Here is a 12,253-nt window from a genome sequence, read left to right as displayed (position 1 = left end):
TCTTTCAACTGGAATAAAATGCTAGTGAAGTTTTGGCAAAATCCGGCTTGTGAGGAGCCATCGAGTCAGTTTGTGACACAGTTTGGGATCAAATGGCTTCAGTAGCATTACAGCTGCAAACACAGAAACTTTTAACCTTTTGGGCCAAGAAAGAAATGATGTATAAATCAGAGTTGTATCCAATAAGTAATTATTTGTTGATACGCTCACCTGGACTTCCAGGTTAAAACTGGATTAGATTGCCATGTGGCATTACTAACCCTGGAAACTGAGCTTTCAACTCAGCAAAGAGGTCGAGCTGTTTTCAGACATGACCGGGACAGATTGTCTGGACATTGCCCAGAGACGCCTTTCACATGTGAAGCAGCAGCAGCAGGTTGTCGGTTCCGACTCGTTCACAACAACAGGAACATGTGGGGAACGTCCAGGCGAGGGGCGGAGCCTGTAGAGCAGCAGGAGGCCGGACATGACGTATAAACTCTGTTGTTTCCACCAGAAGCTCTGGAATCTCCTCGTCTTTCCAAGTTGACGTCTTCGTCTTCTACGTGTACGGCTCCTCTTCTTCATCCTGAGATGTTTGTGTTCTTCCAGTTTCACGTCCGTCACGTGTTAGAAACCTCGTCAACTCGTCCACTCGCTCACTGGGAAGCTTCCACACATTTTTCTGTCTTCTCACTTGGACTCACTCGCACTTTTAATCGCAATAGATTTGTAATTTTCAGTAGCAATAAACCTGCAGGTTTGATGCAGACAAGAAGCCGCCCTGCATCAGTCGAATGCCTCCTCTGATGACACAAACTGACACTTGACTGATCCTCATGGCTCGCATTACTACCCAGAATGCCATTTGGCAGCGAGCAGCAGTTTAGCGTTGGCCCAGTGATCTCTGGCTTGAGGTACTTTATTTCCCATGAGCAGGGGGGTGGGGAAGTCGGCCATATCTGGGTGCTGGGTGTGAGAAACTAATACGGTGGTTTTACACAGCCACTGGATTATGCCCTTGTCTTGTCTTTATAAATATGAATATAATCTACTGGGATTAAGATCATTCTAGTCCAGCTACAGCACAGAGATTTAGTTTCTATTATTGTGGCTAATGTTTTTGGTTTTTGTTCCAACAGCAAAATATTCCAGAGCTGAGAGAGAAACTGGCGACGATCGTCTCACAGACTCGTTTTTCTAACCGCCGGTGCAACTCTCACTCTGCACGACTGTAGATCAGTTTAACCTGCACGTATTTTAGACTTTATTTATCCAGACAAAACTAACTGAGCACACATGTTCCTTCAGAGCAACGCCCTGTACGTAGCTGTTCCTGCTGGAGGCCACTGAGCTTCTCCAATGGAGCAAATGAGGCTGTGTTTATTGTTAGAAGAAAAGACTGTGGAGGGGACGGTAGCTGCAGAGAGTCTCTCTCTCTCTCTCTCTCTCTCTCTCTTTCTTATGAGCCATTCGCAGTTTCACTGTACCGGCCGTGTGTACTTAGACTTGCATGGCTTAATCTTTGAGACAAGCATATGCTACTGGCAGGATCAACCAGGTCTCTCTCTCGCTCTCTCTCCTGCATATTTGAACTTTAATCTTTAGTTTCCTCAACTCGCAGCAACTAATCGTCACATTTTGTGACTTTCTCGTTTTCGGTTTGTTCAGTCCGACAGCGTGCTGGTCTCGATGGCTGCAGTATAGGTGATAAACCCCGCCTCCTCCATGTTAGGGAATGAGACATGGGCCAAGTCTACGTCCATTTTTATAGACAATCTTATGATTGACAGCTGAGACTTATTCGGGATTGTTTGAGCGTAGGTATCGAGGTCACCTCAATGAATGGCGCCATTGCCACAAGATGGCAGTTTGCATTCGGATAGTTTCTGTATAGTGGGAGGAAGTGGAAACCTGACGTCCATCTTCATTTACGCTCATGGTGTAGACCTGTACCTTCTACATCGACACCGTCAGTTATACGTTGAACACGTGTGCAGCCAAAAAAAAACGTCCCTTGTTTCAGTGTTAGCGTGAATGACGTGTCTGAAAAAGACGTGCGCCGCGAACTCAAAACTGAGCAAAAACACGGTGGAGTTCAACAGGTCGATCCTCAGCTCTGCAGCTTCTGGGACCTGACAAAGCGTCACACTGTGCACTGCAGTGTGTGCACTGAGGGAAGGCTGCCGCTCAGGAAGGCTGGAGCTGCTGCACTGCACCGCTCTGTGCCGTGTTGTACATTTCCTGGCTCTCGCAGCTGCTCAGCCGCTCAGTTTTCCCCCCTGAGATCACAGTCAGCTATACACCGAGAGCCAAAGTCCGGGTCACCACTTCCTCCTCCTCCTCCGTCTCTCCAGATTGCAGCTGGCGGATGTAATTGAATTAAGGAGGAAGCCTTTTCTTTTGGCTGCGGACGCATTGGAAAGATGGATGTGATGTATACGAGCGCGTACCTGTTGCCGTTTTTATTTCTGCAGTAGGTGGGTTGCGACCGATTCTGCTGGGAATCGTACACATTCAAAAAGCTTTAAATTGTGTATGAGTCTTGATATCTTCGTGGAAAAGGTCTGTAGAACATTTATGCTGCACATGTGGGAGCCGCTCAGCACAACAGCTGTCTGTCAGCCAACTCCACATCTGCCAAAGACGTCAGGATTCAGGGGACAGGGCTCCCTCTTCGCTTCTCCTGTCAAAACCTCTCAGTCTTATACCTCGAGGTCCAACTCTTGATACTGAAGAGCAAATAAAAGCGTGTGCTCCTCCCACATCACTTTTATGTTTGAAATAACCCCCTCGCTTCTAAGTGTCATTTGCTCACCTGACGTTTTTGTCAGATCTCGTAGTTCAACAGCAAGGACACCGGAAGTGAAGGTGCTGAGGGGGCTGCAGCACCCCCTACTGGTAAGGGTTAGCAACTGTAAGACAAAAAAGTTTTCTAAAAATCAATTAAAGAAACTTTCATTTGATCTTCAACAGTTATATTTTGAGGGTAGAATAGTAGCAGGCATCATGAGTCATGAGCTGGACGCTCCAGTCTTTGGTCTTCTGCTCTGATGCTGACCTCTGACCTTCCCGTGGAGTGTTGTAGTAGAATTTTACAGCGTAGATGAGACTTATTATATATATTACATATTCTTTTTGTATTATTATGACATTTACTGCTTGTTTTTATATTGATTATAAATGATAGATGTGTAAGGAGGCAAATCCGGGAGAGAACGTCTTTGTTTCCAAAAAGGTTTCAAACTGAAAAGTGTTTTTTCATTTATCTCTGGTCCATTTTTTTTAAAAAGGCGACAAGACGAGTGACCAATGGTTGCTTAACAAAGTGGTAATAGTTATCATCCAACTTGTGAGGCTTTCTCCTTCTGCATTTTAACCATCTCGTGGTTAGTGAGACTTTATTTTCATCACTGTTTTGTAAAACTACTGCGAACTGTCGTGTCAGTGGAGACGAGAGGAACCGTAGTAAAGGAGAGTTGAACTCGTTTGTGTGATTTATGCCTTTGTCAGTAGTTTAACCGTCTCGGTCTCAGCCCTCAAGGTAAATATCACCTGACTGACGTCTCCACCTGAAGCACAGGTGCACACTGTGTGTGTGTGTGTGTGGGGGGGGGACTTATATCTTTGTGAGGACTAGTTTGAGCATAGATAACATAGGTTCTGGCCGGTCCTCAGTGTTTGAGGGTTAAAAAGTGATTTCAGGGTTAGAATTAGGTTTGAATTAGGATTAGTCACAGAGTTGTGATGGTTAAAGTTGGAGCAGGGGACAAAAGAAGTGTGTGTGTGCGTGCGTGTGCGTGTGCGTGCGTGTGTGTGTTGGTATGATAGGACCTCAGCAGTATTGAATATCAAAGGTTATCCTGTTCTATTTTTGGAATCTCTTCTGTAGGCAAATTTTTACTGGCTGCAGGATCCTGGTCCGTTGATAATGCATGCATGTGCACACACACACACACACATACACACACACACACACACACACACGCACACACGCGTGCACACGCAAAGGTTTCTCGGTTCTATTTTGAGATTCATCTCAGCAGGCAAATTTCTATTGGTTACAGGATCTAGTCTTGTTTGTGACACACACACACACACACATTCATTTGACTGAACCCCATATACCCCCCCCCCCCCCCCACTGCGCCCAAACAATCACAACAGCATCAATTATAATCCCCCCACTGAAAATAGTCCCCATCAAATGCACTGTTTCCTCCTGTTTGTTGTTTATCTTTGACAAAGAAAACTCGTTTTTAATTCATGAATGATCAGAAAACTATAACATCCCCAGGCTGTCGTTGGCTTTTTGAAATGATTCCTACATTTATGACTTGCTGCCTCAAGAAATTAGATCAATGTGAACTAAAATAAAAGCACTTGTTAATTGCTGAGGACATATCATGTTAACAAGGAAAGAAGAAGAAAGATGTGAGCAGCTGTTTTATAGAACAAGTTTCCTGCGATGCCTCGAAGACACTTCATTTAAAGTGATCGACCCGAGGACCAGAACTCCTCCACTGCAGTGTCTGAGCAGTGACGTGTTTCTGATTCATATCGACTTCCTCTGATGAGCTGGTTATATTATAGCAGGTTGAGTCCAGGAAATCCATATAAATCCCTGTGATTTCCAGAGAACATGAAACATCCCAGTCTCAATCAACCTCATCACAGAGCGGCGGTGTCGTAATGTGCTGGAGGAATTGACCCCGTGACCCAAATCCTCCCCCCCCGAGTCAGTGCAGCCTCATCACAAGATGGCCGACCGGATGGGGGGGGGACTTTCCTCGCACGTGTAGCTCAGTTTGTCGTGAGTAAAACAATCCTCTGCATCCATCTTTATTCACAGTCTGTGGCTGTGGACACACGTTGTAGAGAAGTGGCGGCTGAAGTGTGAGTTCTGGATCTTGGCTCTGAAGTTTTTAGGGATTAAAGTTTCCACCTGCGTTCTTTTCTTTCACTGTCGATCCGCAGTTTACCAATTTCAAACTTGCTTATTTCCCCATGTAAACCCTTTTTACAACACAGCAGGTGTTCACAGCAGAAAACTAATGGTAATCATTTGCTTCCTCACGTGTTCCGTGGTGCCGCACCCAAAGGTTGTTGTTGGTCACTGCTGAAACGCTCCTGCAGTCAAATGAAATGCAAACAGTCCCGGTTGACGTTTCTTCTCTTCCAGCGGCTGTGAAGTGAGCACTGTTCAATGTTACAGTTTTATCGCCTGAAGCAGTGAGTGGACATGTGTCCCAGTCAGACGAATTTTACATTTTAACATTCATACTTTTATTATCAAACGTGCTTATCACTATATTAATTTCCCTCCTCGCCACTGTTGGCAGTTATCACCATAGTGACCAGGAAAGGTGGGACTTGCATATCCCAAGCAACAGGAGGCCGGGGATGTGAGGGTAAACCTTAAAGGGGAAGTGTGTGTGTGTCTGTGTCTGTGTGTCTGTGTGTGTGTGTGTGTGTCTGTGTGTCTGTGTGTGTGTGTCTCCTCTCTCTCACCTCACTGTGAAGTCCGCCGACAAACAGACCGATTTAGTTTGTTTTGCTGATGTCACCAGGAAACGTGTTTGGGCAGGTTGGACCGTGCTGACTGAGGGGGGGGGGGGGTTGTTGTGTGTGTCTGTTAACACAAACACACACACACACACACACACACACACACACACACACACAGATAGAACTGAGGTGACGAGTAGGTAACTCCTTCCAAGACCATAGGCAGTGTGTAAATATTGAAGTAATTGCCAGCCAATCCACTGCTGTGTGTGTGTGTGTGTGTTTGTGTGTGCGCGCGTGCGTTTGTGTGTGTGTGTGTGTGTGTTAACAACAAAGGCAGCATCAGTAGCTAAATGTCAGCAGACACCTTCAGCCCTTTGTGTTCGCAGAGGAGGTCGACCTGCTCCTCGTTTGAAACCAATAAGCTGCTCGTGTCTTAATTAAGTGTGTGCGTGTGTGTCCGTGTGTGTTTGTCCGTGTGTGTGTGTCCTTGTGTGTTTGTGTGTGTGTGTGTCCGTGTGTGTGCGCTGCCAATGGGGAATAAGCAACCAGTGTTTTCACACACTCGGCGGCGGGGACGGCCACAGACCGGGCTCGTCTGAGAGGAGCATGAGTTCGACTGCTGTGTCTGTTTCTTATTCCTGCTGCCTGTTGGCGTGATGCTCGGTGAGTAGAGGGAGGACGTGCCAGATATCAGCTCTGTGTGTGTGTGTGTGTGTGTGTGTGTGTGTGTGTGTGTGTGTGTGTGTGTGTGTGTGTGTGTGTGTGTGTGTGTGTGTGTGTGTGCGTGCGTGCGTGCGTGTGAGAGGTGATTTTCTTCATCTAATTAGCCTTATTGGAAAATTGTCTCACTTCTTTGGCTCCTCTCTGTTTGTTCTTCTCATTGAAAGAAGGACGTTTAACTTTTGCGTTTTGAATAAAACTTTTAAATGAACCTCGGACATCATGTGCAAAAGTCAACATCAATTTTTTTACACGAGTAAGTTGTTCCACTCTGAAAATATCGCCAGTGTGTGAGTTGTGTGTCTGCGTACACACTGATGTGATCGTCATGGCAGCTCATGTAAGCTACAGCGCTCGAAACTGTAAGTTCACCAGAGACTGAGACCTTAATTGTCCCCTGGTGGCTGGCTGGTGGCACAGCCCGTAAACCCACCTCCTCCATGTTAGCGAATGGCACATGGACCAAAATACAAACTCAAAGTAGACGTTAATTCAATTTTTCTCCGAGTATAAATATAATTATATACTGACATGTTTCAAGCAGCTGACGGGGACTTTCCACCCCGACCCTCTCATTGTGCATTTAATGGTTTCCCTGGAACTCAAACTGCTGCAGCTCCGGTTTTATTCTGTTTATGTGCATCCAGGTTGCACACGTCCACTATTTAGACCCATCGTCCAAGGAATAACTCGTCCCCGCTCAGGCTGTCCCTCATTGCATGACGACCGGAGGGGGAGGTGTGTGTAGTGAGTGTGTCGCTCTGACAGTGTCAGCGTTTGGGCTCGGAAATGTTCATTAGGGAAGGAAAACAAGTGACGACAGTTTTCTACTTTTTCCTCCGGATATTCTGCGCTAAGTTGTGTTTTCACCTGTCGACAGTGAAGATGAAAACCTTGTAATGCAAAGTTTCATGTAAAGAGACAAATAGGCTTCCTGTGTGTGTGTGTGTGTGTGTGTGTGTGTGTGTGTGTGTGTGTGTGTGTGGAGAGTTTCTGTCCTGACTCAGCGTGTTGTTAGTGTAAACACCTGCTGCCTCTGAATACACATTGTACTTGTCACCGTCGTGTGTGTGTGTGTGTGTGTGTGTGTGTGTGTGTGTGTGTGTGTGTGTGTGTGTGTGTGTGTGTGTGTGTGTGTGTGTGTGTGTGTGTGTGTGTGTGTGTGTGTGTGTGTGTGTGTGTGTGTGTTTTCCTCGCCCTCATTCCCAGGGGAGTCCTGGGGCGTTTCCTCTCGGCTCAACTGTGAGCTAATTTGTGTTTGTTTGTGTTTTTGTGGATGCATGACTCTGTGGTTGTGTGTGTGTGTGTGTTACCTTATCTCTGAGCACAGGTCTGGAATCATAGTCCATATTAATTTAATTAATTACAACTTAAGTGGGCAGCAACCAGGGGATGGATAACAAACACATTTTGATTAAAAGAATGTTTTCCGTGGCTTTAAACCTCTAACAGCTGCTCAAATATATTGTTTTAAGTTTGATCAAATCTGGCCGTCAAGCTACAGAGCGGCGTGGTGCGTTGGTGACCATGAAGACGCTGTGTTGGTATAATACTGTTTTTTAAAATCCTGTGAGAGACTGTTTGGAGCCTGGCACCGCGAGGGCTTGTCCAAAGTACAACCACATCTCCCAGAAGACCCGTTTATCTCGACGTTCACGTTTTTCACTTCAGCCAAAAGTTTCTTGATTTGTCAAACACTTTCATCATCAGCATCACGAACACGCTGGACATCAAACCTGAGACACGACAAACGTGAGCTTGGTGAGCATGTCGTTAGCAGTTAGCTCCGTTCGCTCTTTTGTAGCGAGAGAGAGAGAGAATGATTAATTTCCAGCGTCCAGGAGTCACATGACCAGAAGCCACTCTCCCTCTAATTCTTCATGCGTTTCTTTTTATGCTCTTAGTTCATCCTCTCTCTCTCTCTCTCTCTCTCTCTCTCTCTCTCTCTCTCTCTCTCTCTGTGTGTGTCTCCAGTGTTGAAGTGTGGGAACAATAAAATCATCTGTTTCCTTTTTAGGTGCTGGATGGATGCAACACTCCTCTCTACTTCCCTCTTTCCCTCTCTCTCTCCTTTTTTCTACCCTTTCCTCTGATTTCACATTGCTCTGTTTCCACTTCCTTTCTTTTCTGCTGGTTTCTCTTTATATCTCCCTTTTTCCTCTCTCTCGTTGTCATGGTTGTTTTCTAGCTCTCCTCTCTCTCTCTCTCTCTCTCTCTCTCTCTCTCTCTCTCTCTCTCACACATACTGTATATGGTCATGGAGGCTCAGCCCTGCTCTTTCTCTCGGAGCTGTCACTCGCAGTGGGGAGGTGATATAGCAGAGCAGACTCTCACTTGAATGCAGTGCATGTTTGACTTGTGCGTCCAGAGGAATGTGGGACACCTGAACGCGTGATAGCCGACGCTGTCCCCCCCACGTCCAGGCGTTCGGGTTGTCCTCCTCTCTTCTGGTTTCAGTGTTTCTGAGTTCTGGTTCTTAGATGAGGTTGATGTGCAGGAGCATCGACTTCCTCCACACCAAAGTGGCAGAACTATTTCTTAATGGAGCTGGATTTGTCCGCCCACCCACCCGTTGTTTGCCCCTTATTGGCGTTCAGGTTGCGGAGGTATGAGTGACACTTTCCAGCTCTTCCTGGTGGATCCTGAGGCGTTTCCAGGCCAGATGGGATATTTATATATATATTTATATATATATATAGTCCCTCCAGCGAGTTCTGGGTCCACTCTCCTCCCGGTTGTGCATTCCTGATAAACCTCCAACTGATGGAGCCCCTGAAATCACCGACGCTCGTATTTATTTATGTTTTCATCTGCGGTGGTTTGTCTGTCTGTCTGATGTTTACGCAAAAAACTCCCGGACAGATAACCACAGAAATCGGTGGAGGGATACGGTATGGGTCGGGAAACAACCTATTTTTCACTTTCTCAGAGAATAATTTGTGGATCTTGATGAAAAAGGAAGAACCCTGTGTTGAATCAGGGAGTTCCTAGTTGAAGCTTTTCTCTCTCTCTCTCTCGGCTCGGACGTGAAACATGTTCAGAGGAACAGGAAACGTCTTCACCACCTCAGCCGGACTCGTCTCTAACAGCCTGTGGCAATGTCATCCAGAGCTGAAGAGACAGACCGACTGGGAGGGGGGGGGGGGGGGGGGGGGGGACTTTGCAGTGGAGGAATAGCAGAGCCTGAGTCATCCTTCCTTCCTCTGTCTCTGTTTAAAAATCCTCATCCCTCCATCAACTCTCACTCCTCTCCTCGCTTGCGTCTGTAGAGTTTAAATCCAGTTTATTGCAACTCAAACAGAGACGAGCTGTAGAATAACAACACACAGTTTATATGTTTCAAACATCCATCGGTTTGCAGGTTCGCGGTGTTTGGTTCCCTCTCAAGTGACTGTACTTACTGTCGCCGTGCACACACGCTGTTCCTGCAACACGACTCACAGAGGTGAAGTCCTTCATCAGAAAAATAAATGCTGCATGACTCTTGTTTTTTTTCGTGAGGGAAATGAGTAACAAGCTCTGAAGGCAAACTGCGTTGCTGGTATTTCTAGAGTACATGATTAATCTCCATGTGTTTGTAGAGAATAAATTATATTGACAATAATATAATAACACTGGAAGCCCCAGAGTTACACAACTCGTCTCATCTTCTCACCTGCCCTCCCCCTCTTTGTGTGATGATTATCCTTTTTACTGAGTAATCTGGTGAGTTGATTGTAATGAATCCTAATAGAAATGACTGTGGAAATATAGGATCTGAGTTATGATGTAACAGATATATTTTAGTCATTTCAAAAATGTTCGAGGCAATTAAAAATAAATGGGACAGCATTTATCTTCCACACCGTAGCTCCTGAGCGGCTGATTGGCTGCCTGTCTCGCTGAGTGACTGACAGACAGACAGACAGACAGAGAGAGAGACAGACAGAGAGAGAGAGAGACAGACAGACAGAGAGAGAGACAGACAGACAGACAGACAGAGAGAGAGACAGACAGAGAGACAGAGAGAGAGAGAGACAGACAGACAGACAGACAGACAGAGAGACTGACTGACTGACTGACTGACTGACAGAGAGACAGACAGACAGAGAGACAGACAGACAGACAGACTGACTGACTGACTGACAGAGAGACAGACAGACAGACAGACTGACTGACTGACTGACTGACTGACTGACAGAGAGACAGACAGAGAGACAGACAGACAGACAGACAGGCAGACAGACTGACTGACTGACTGACAGAGAGACAGACAGACAGACAGACTGACTGACTGACTGACTGACTGGAGGAGATTGGATGGAGGTTTCCAACACGGAGCTGTTACAGTATCTGACTGAATCAGCTGTGACTGACACGTTCATTTCACTTTGACTCTGGATAAAAATCCCAATTAAGTCAAGATGGTTGGTAGTGTGTGTGTGTGTGTGTGTGTGTGTGTGTGTGTGTGTGTGTGTGTGTGTGTGTGTGTGTGTCTTAGTGCAACTGGTCGGTATGTGGGGGACAAGGTCGGACCTCCCTCTATTCCCCCCCCCCATGTGTCTCAGCCTCCCTCAGAGTCTCTTTTATTGTCTTTTCCAACTGAAACATTTCTCTCTGCAGGGAACTTAGATCCCCTACTAGAGATGCTAATTATTGCCATGTGCCTTTCCCTTCACGCTACCAGAAACACACACACACACACACACACACACACACACACACACACACACACACACAGACACGCACTCTGCTGACATCACCGATGACGTCCGTGCCCACAGTTGGTTTCTTGATCCGAGCCAGTTAGTCACATGTTAGTGTGCTTAAGGAGGATTTGTCAAGTCCAGCTTTCTCCCCTGTTCGACCAATCCGCTGCAGACTTAGCGTCACTCAGGTCTGTTTCCTTCGTCTCCTGCAGCTTGAAGAGGGGCGGTGCCCTTCACTCTGATTTGTTTTTCCTCCGAGTTTTCATTTCTTCACTTAGTCATCCTCGAAGCGCTCCGCAGCTCATCCGCCTGCCGTCACTTACAGTTGTCACAAAGGTTTCAGGATGTGGAAGGACACATGTTGAGAGTATTAGAAAATGAATATTTGCTTTGTGATGAAGACATATTTAGCCTTTGTAAGATTTGCCTTCCTGTGAGACTGTTCACTCTCTCTGGACTGGTTTCTCTGTGTCATGTGGAGCTCCACCAGCCTGGTGCTCTGGTTTTCTGTCCATGTGTCACGTGTTGCCACCATGAACCGGTTTCACTTTGAAACGCGTCGTGAGAAAAACAGGTGCAGAGTTTTAGGAATCGAAAAACCATATTTGGAAATGTGGGAAACTTCTCCTGTCGGGTTTTCCCTGGAGGGTAAAAATCTAAAGAGCAAGAAGCATTTATTAAAGGACTCGGATGTTAACGTGGGCTTGTGTTGATTTATCACTTCTTCCCTGTGGGGGGGGGGGTTGAGATCGGTCAGTTTGGAGATTGGACCAGGAAAGTTTGTTTAACATCACAGAGAAGATGTTGTGGCACGTTGTGTTCATTTCAATACAACCTTGTTGTTTCTGTGTGTTTCCATTAATTCAGATGGTAATTGTTGGAGTTTAACTGGGAGATAATGGAACTCACCACGTGTCTTAAGCATGTTTTTATTCCCTGTTGGACTTTTTCTATCTGTAAATAAACTTTGGCAGGAAAGTCCGTAAAACAACCTTGATTTCAAAAACATTTGTAAAGATGTGCGTGCTTTATTTTAGTTTTACCATTGCTCACTATGAGGAATAAGGAAAGTAAACCCTCTTTTCTCTGTTTCTCTGACAGGTGACATCACACAGAAGGGCTATGAGAAGAAGCGGTCCAAGCTGATTGGAGCCTACTTCCCTCAAGCACCAGGTAAAACTAAGTGTTATTAGCACAACAACTTTAAGTATTTAAAGAAAAAGTTTTCCCTGATAAATAAAAACTAAAGCTTCCAAAGAAATGGGTACGCGTCACCTACAGGGAATATCATCCGAGTTTGAAACTTTCTGGTTTTTCCCACAAAGATGAAAAAATATGTGGTCAAGAAAAGAAGA

General features: G+C 45.9%; 1 protein-coding gene across 5 annotated transcripts in view; it reads left to right on the top strand.

Annotated features, from left to right (window-relative positions):
* Window positions 1–12,253, top strand: part of LOC117778518 (disco-interacting protein 2 homolog C) — a 109,108-nt gene that overhangs the window by 53,662 nt on the left and 43,193 nt on the right. For 4 of the 5 annotated variants that reach the window (XM_034614175.1, XM_034614174.1, XM_034614176.1 and 1 more), the window contains exon 2: window positions 12,000–12,071. In XM_034614175.1, coding sequence (XP_034470066.1) covers window positions 12,000–12,071 — 72 coding nt within the window. Of the gene's footprint in view, window positions 1–6,030; window positions 6,154–11,999; window positions 12,072–12,253 lie in introns of those variants that run through there. The other variant, XM_034614178.1, reaches the window with a different exon arrangement.

Source organism: Hippoglossus hippoglossus, chromosome 17 (assembly GCF_009819705.1).
Source record: "Hippoglossus hippoglossus isolate fHipHip1 chromosome 17, fHipHip1.pri, whole genome shotgun sequence".
Classification (NCBI taxonomy): domain Eukaryota; kingdom Metazoa; phylum Chordata; class Actinopteri; order Pleuronectiformes; family Pleuronectidae; genus Hippoglossus; species Hippoglossus hippoglossus.
The sequence above is the reverse complement of the archived record's forward strand: the minus strand, read 5'-3'. Positions and strand labels throughout refer to the sequence as shown.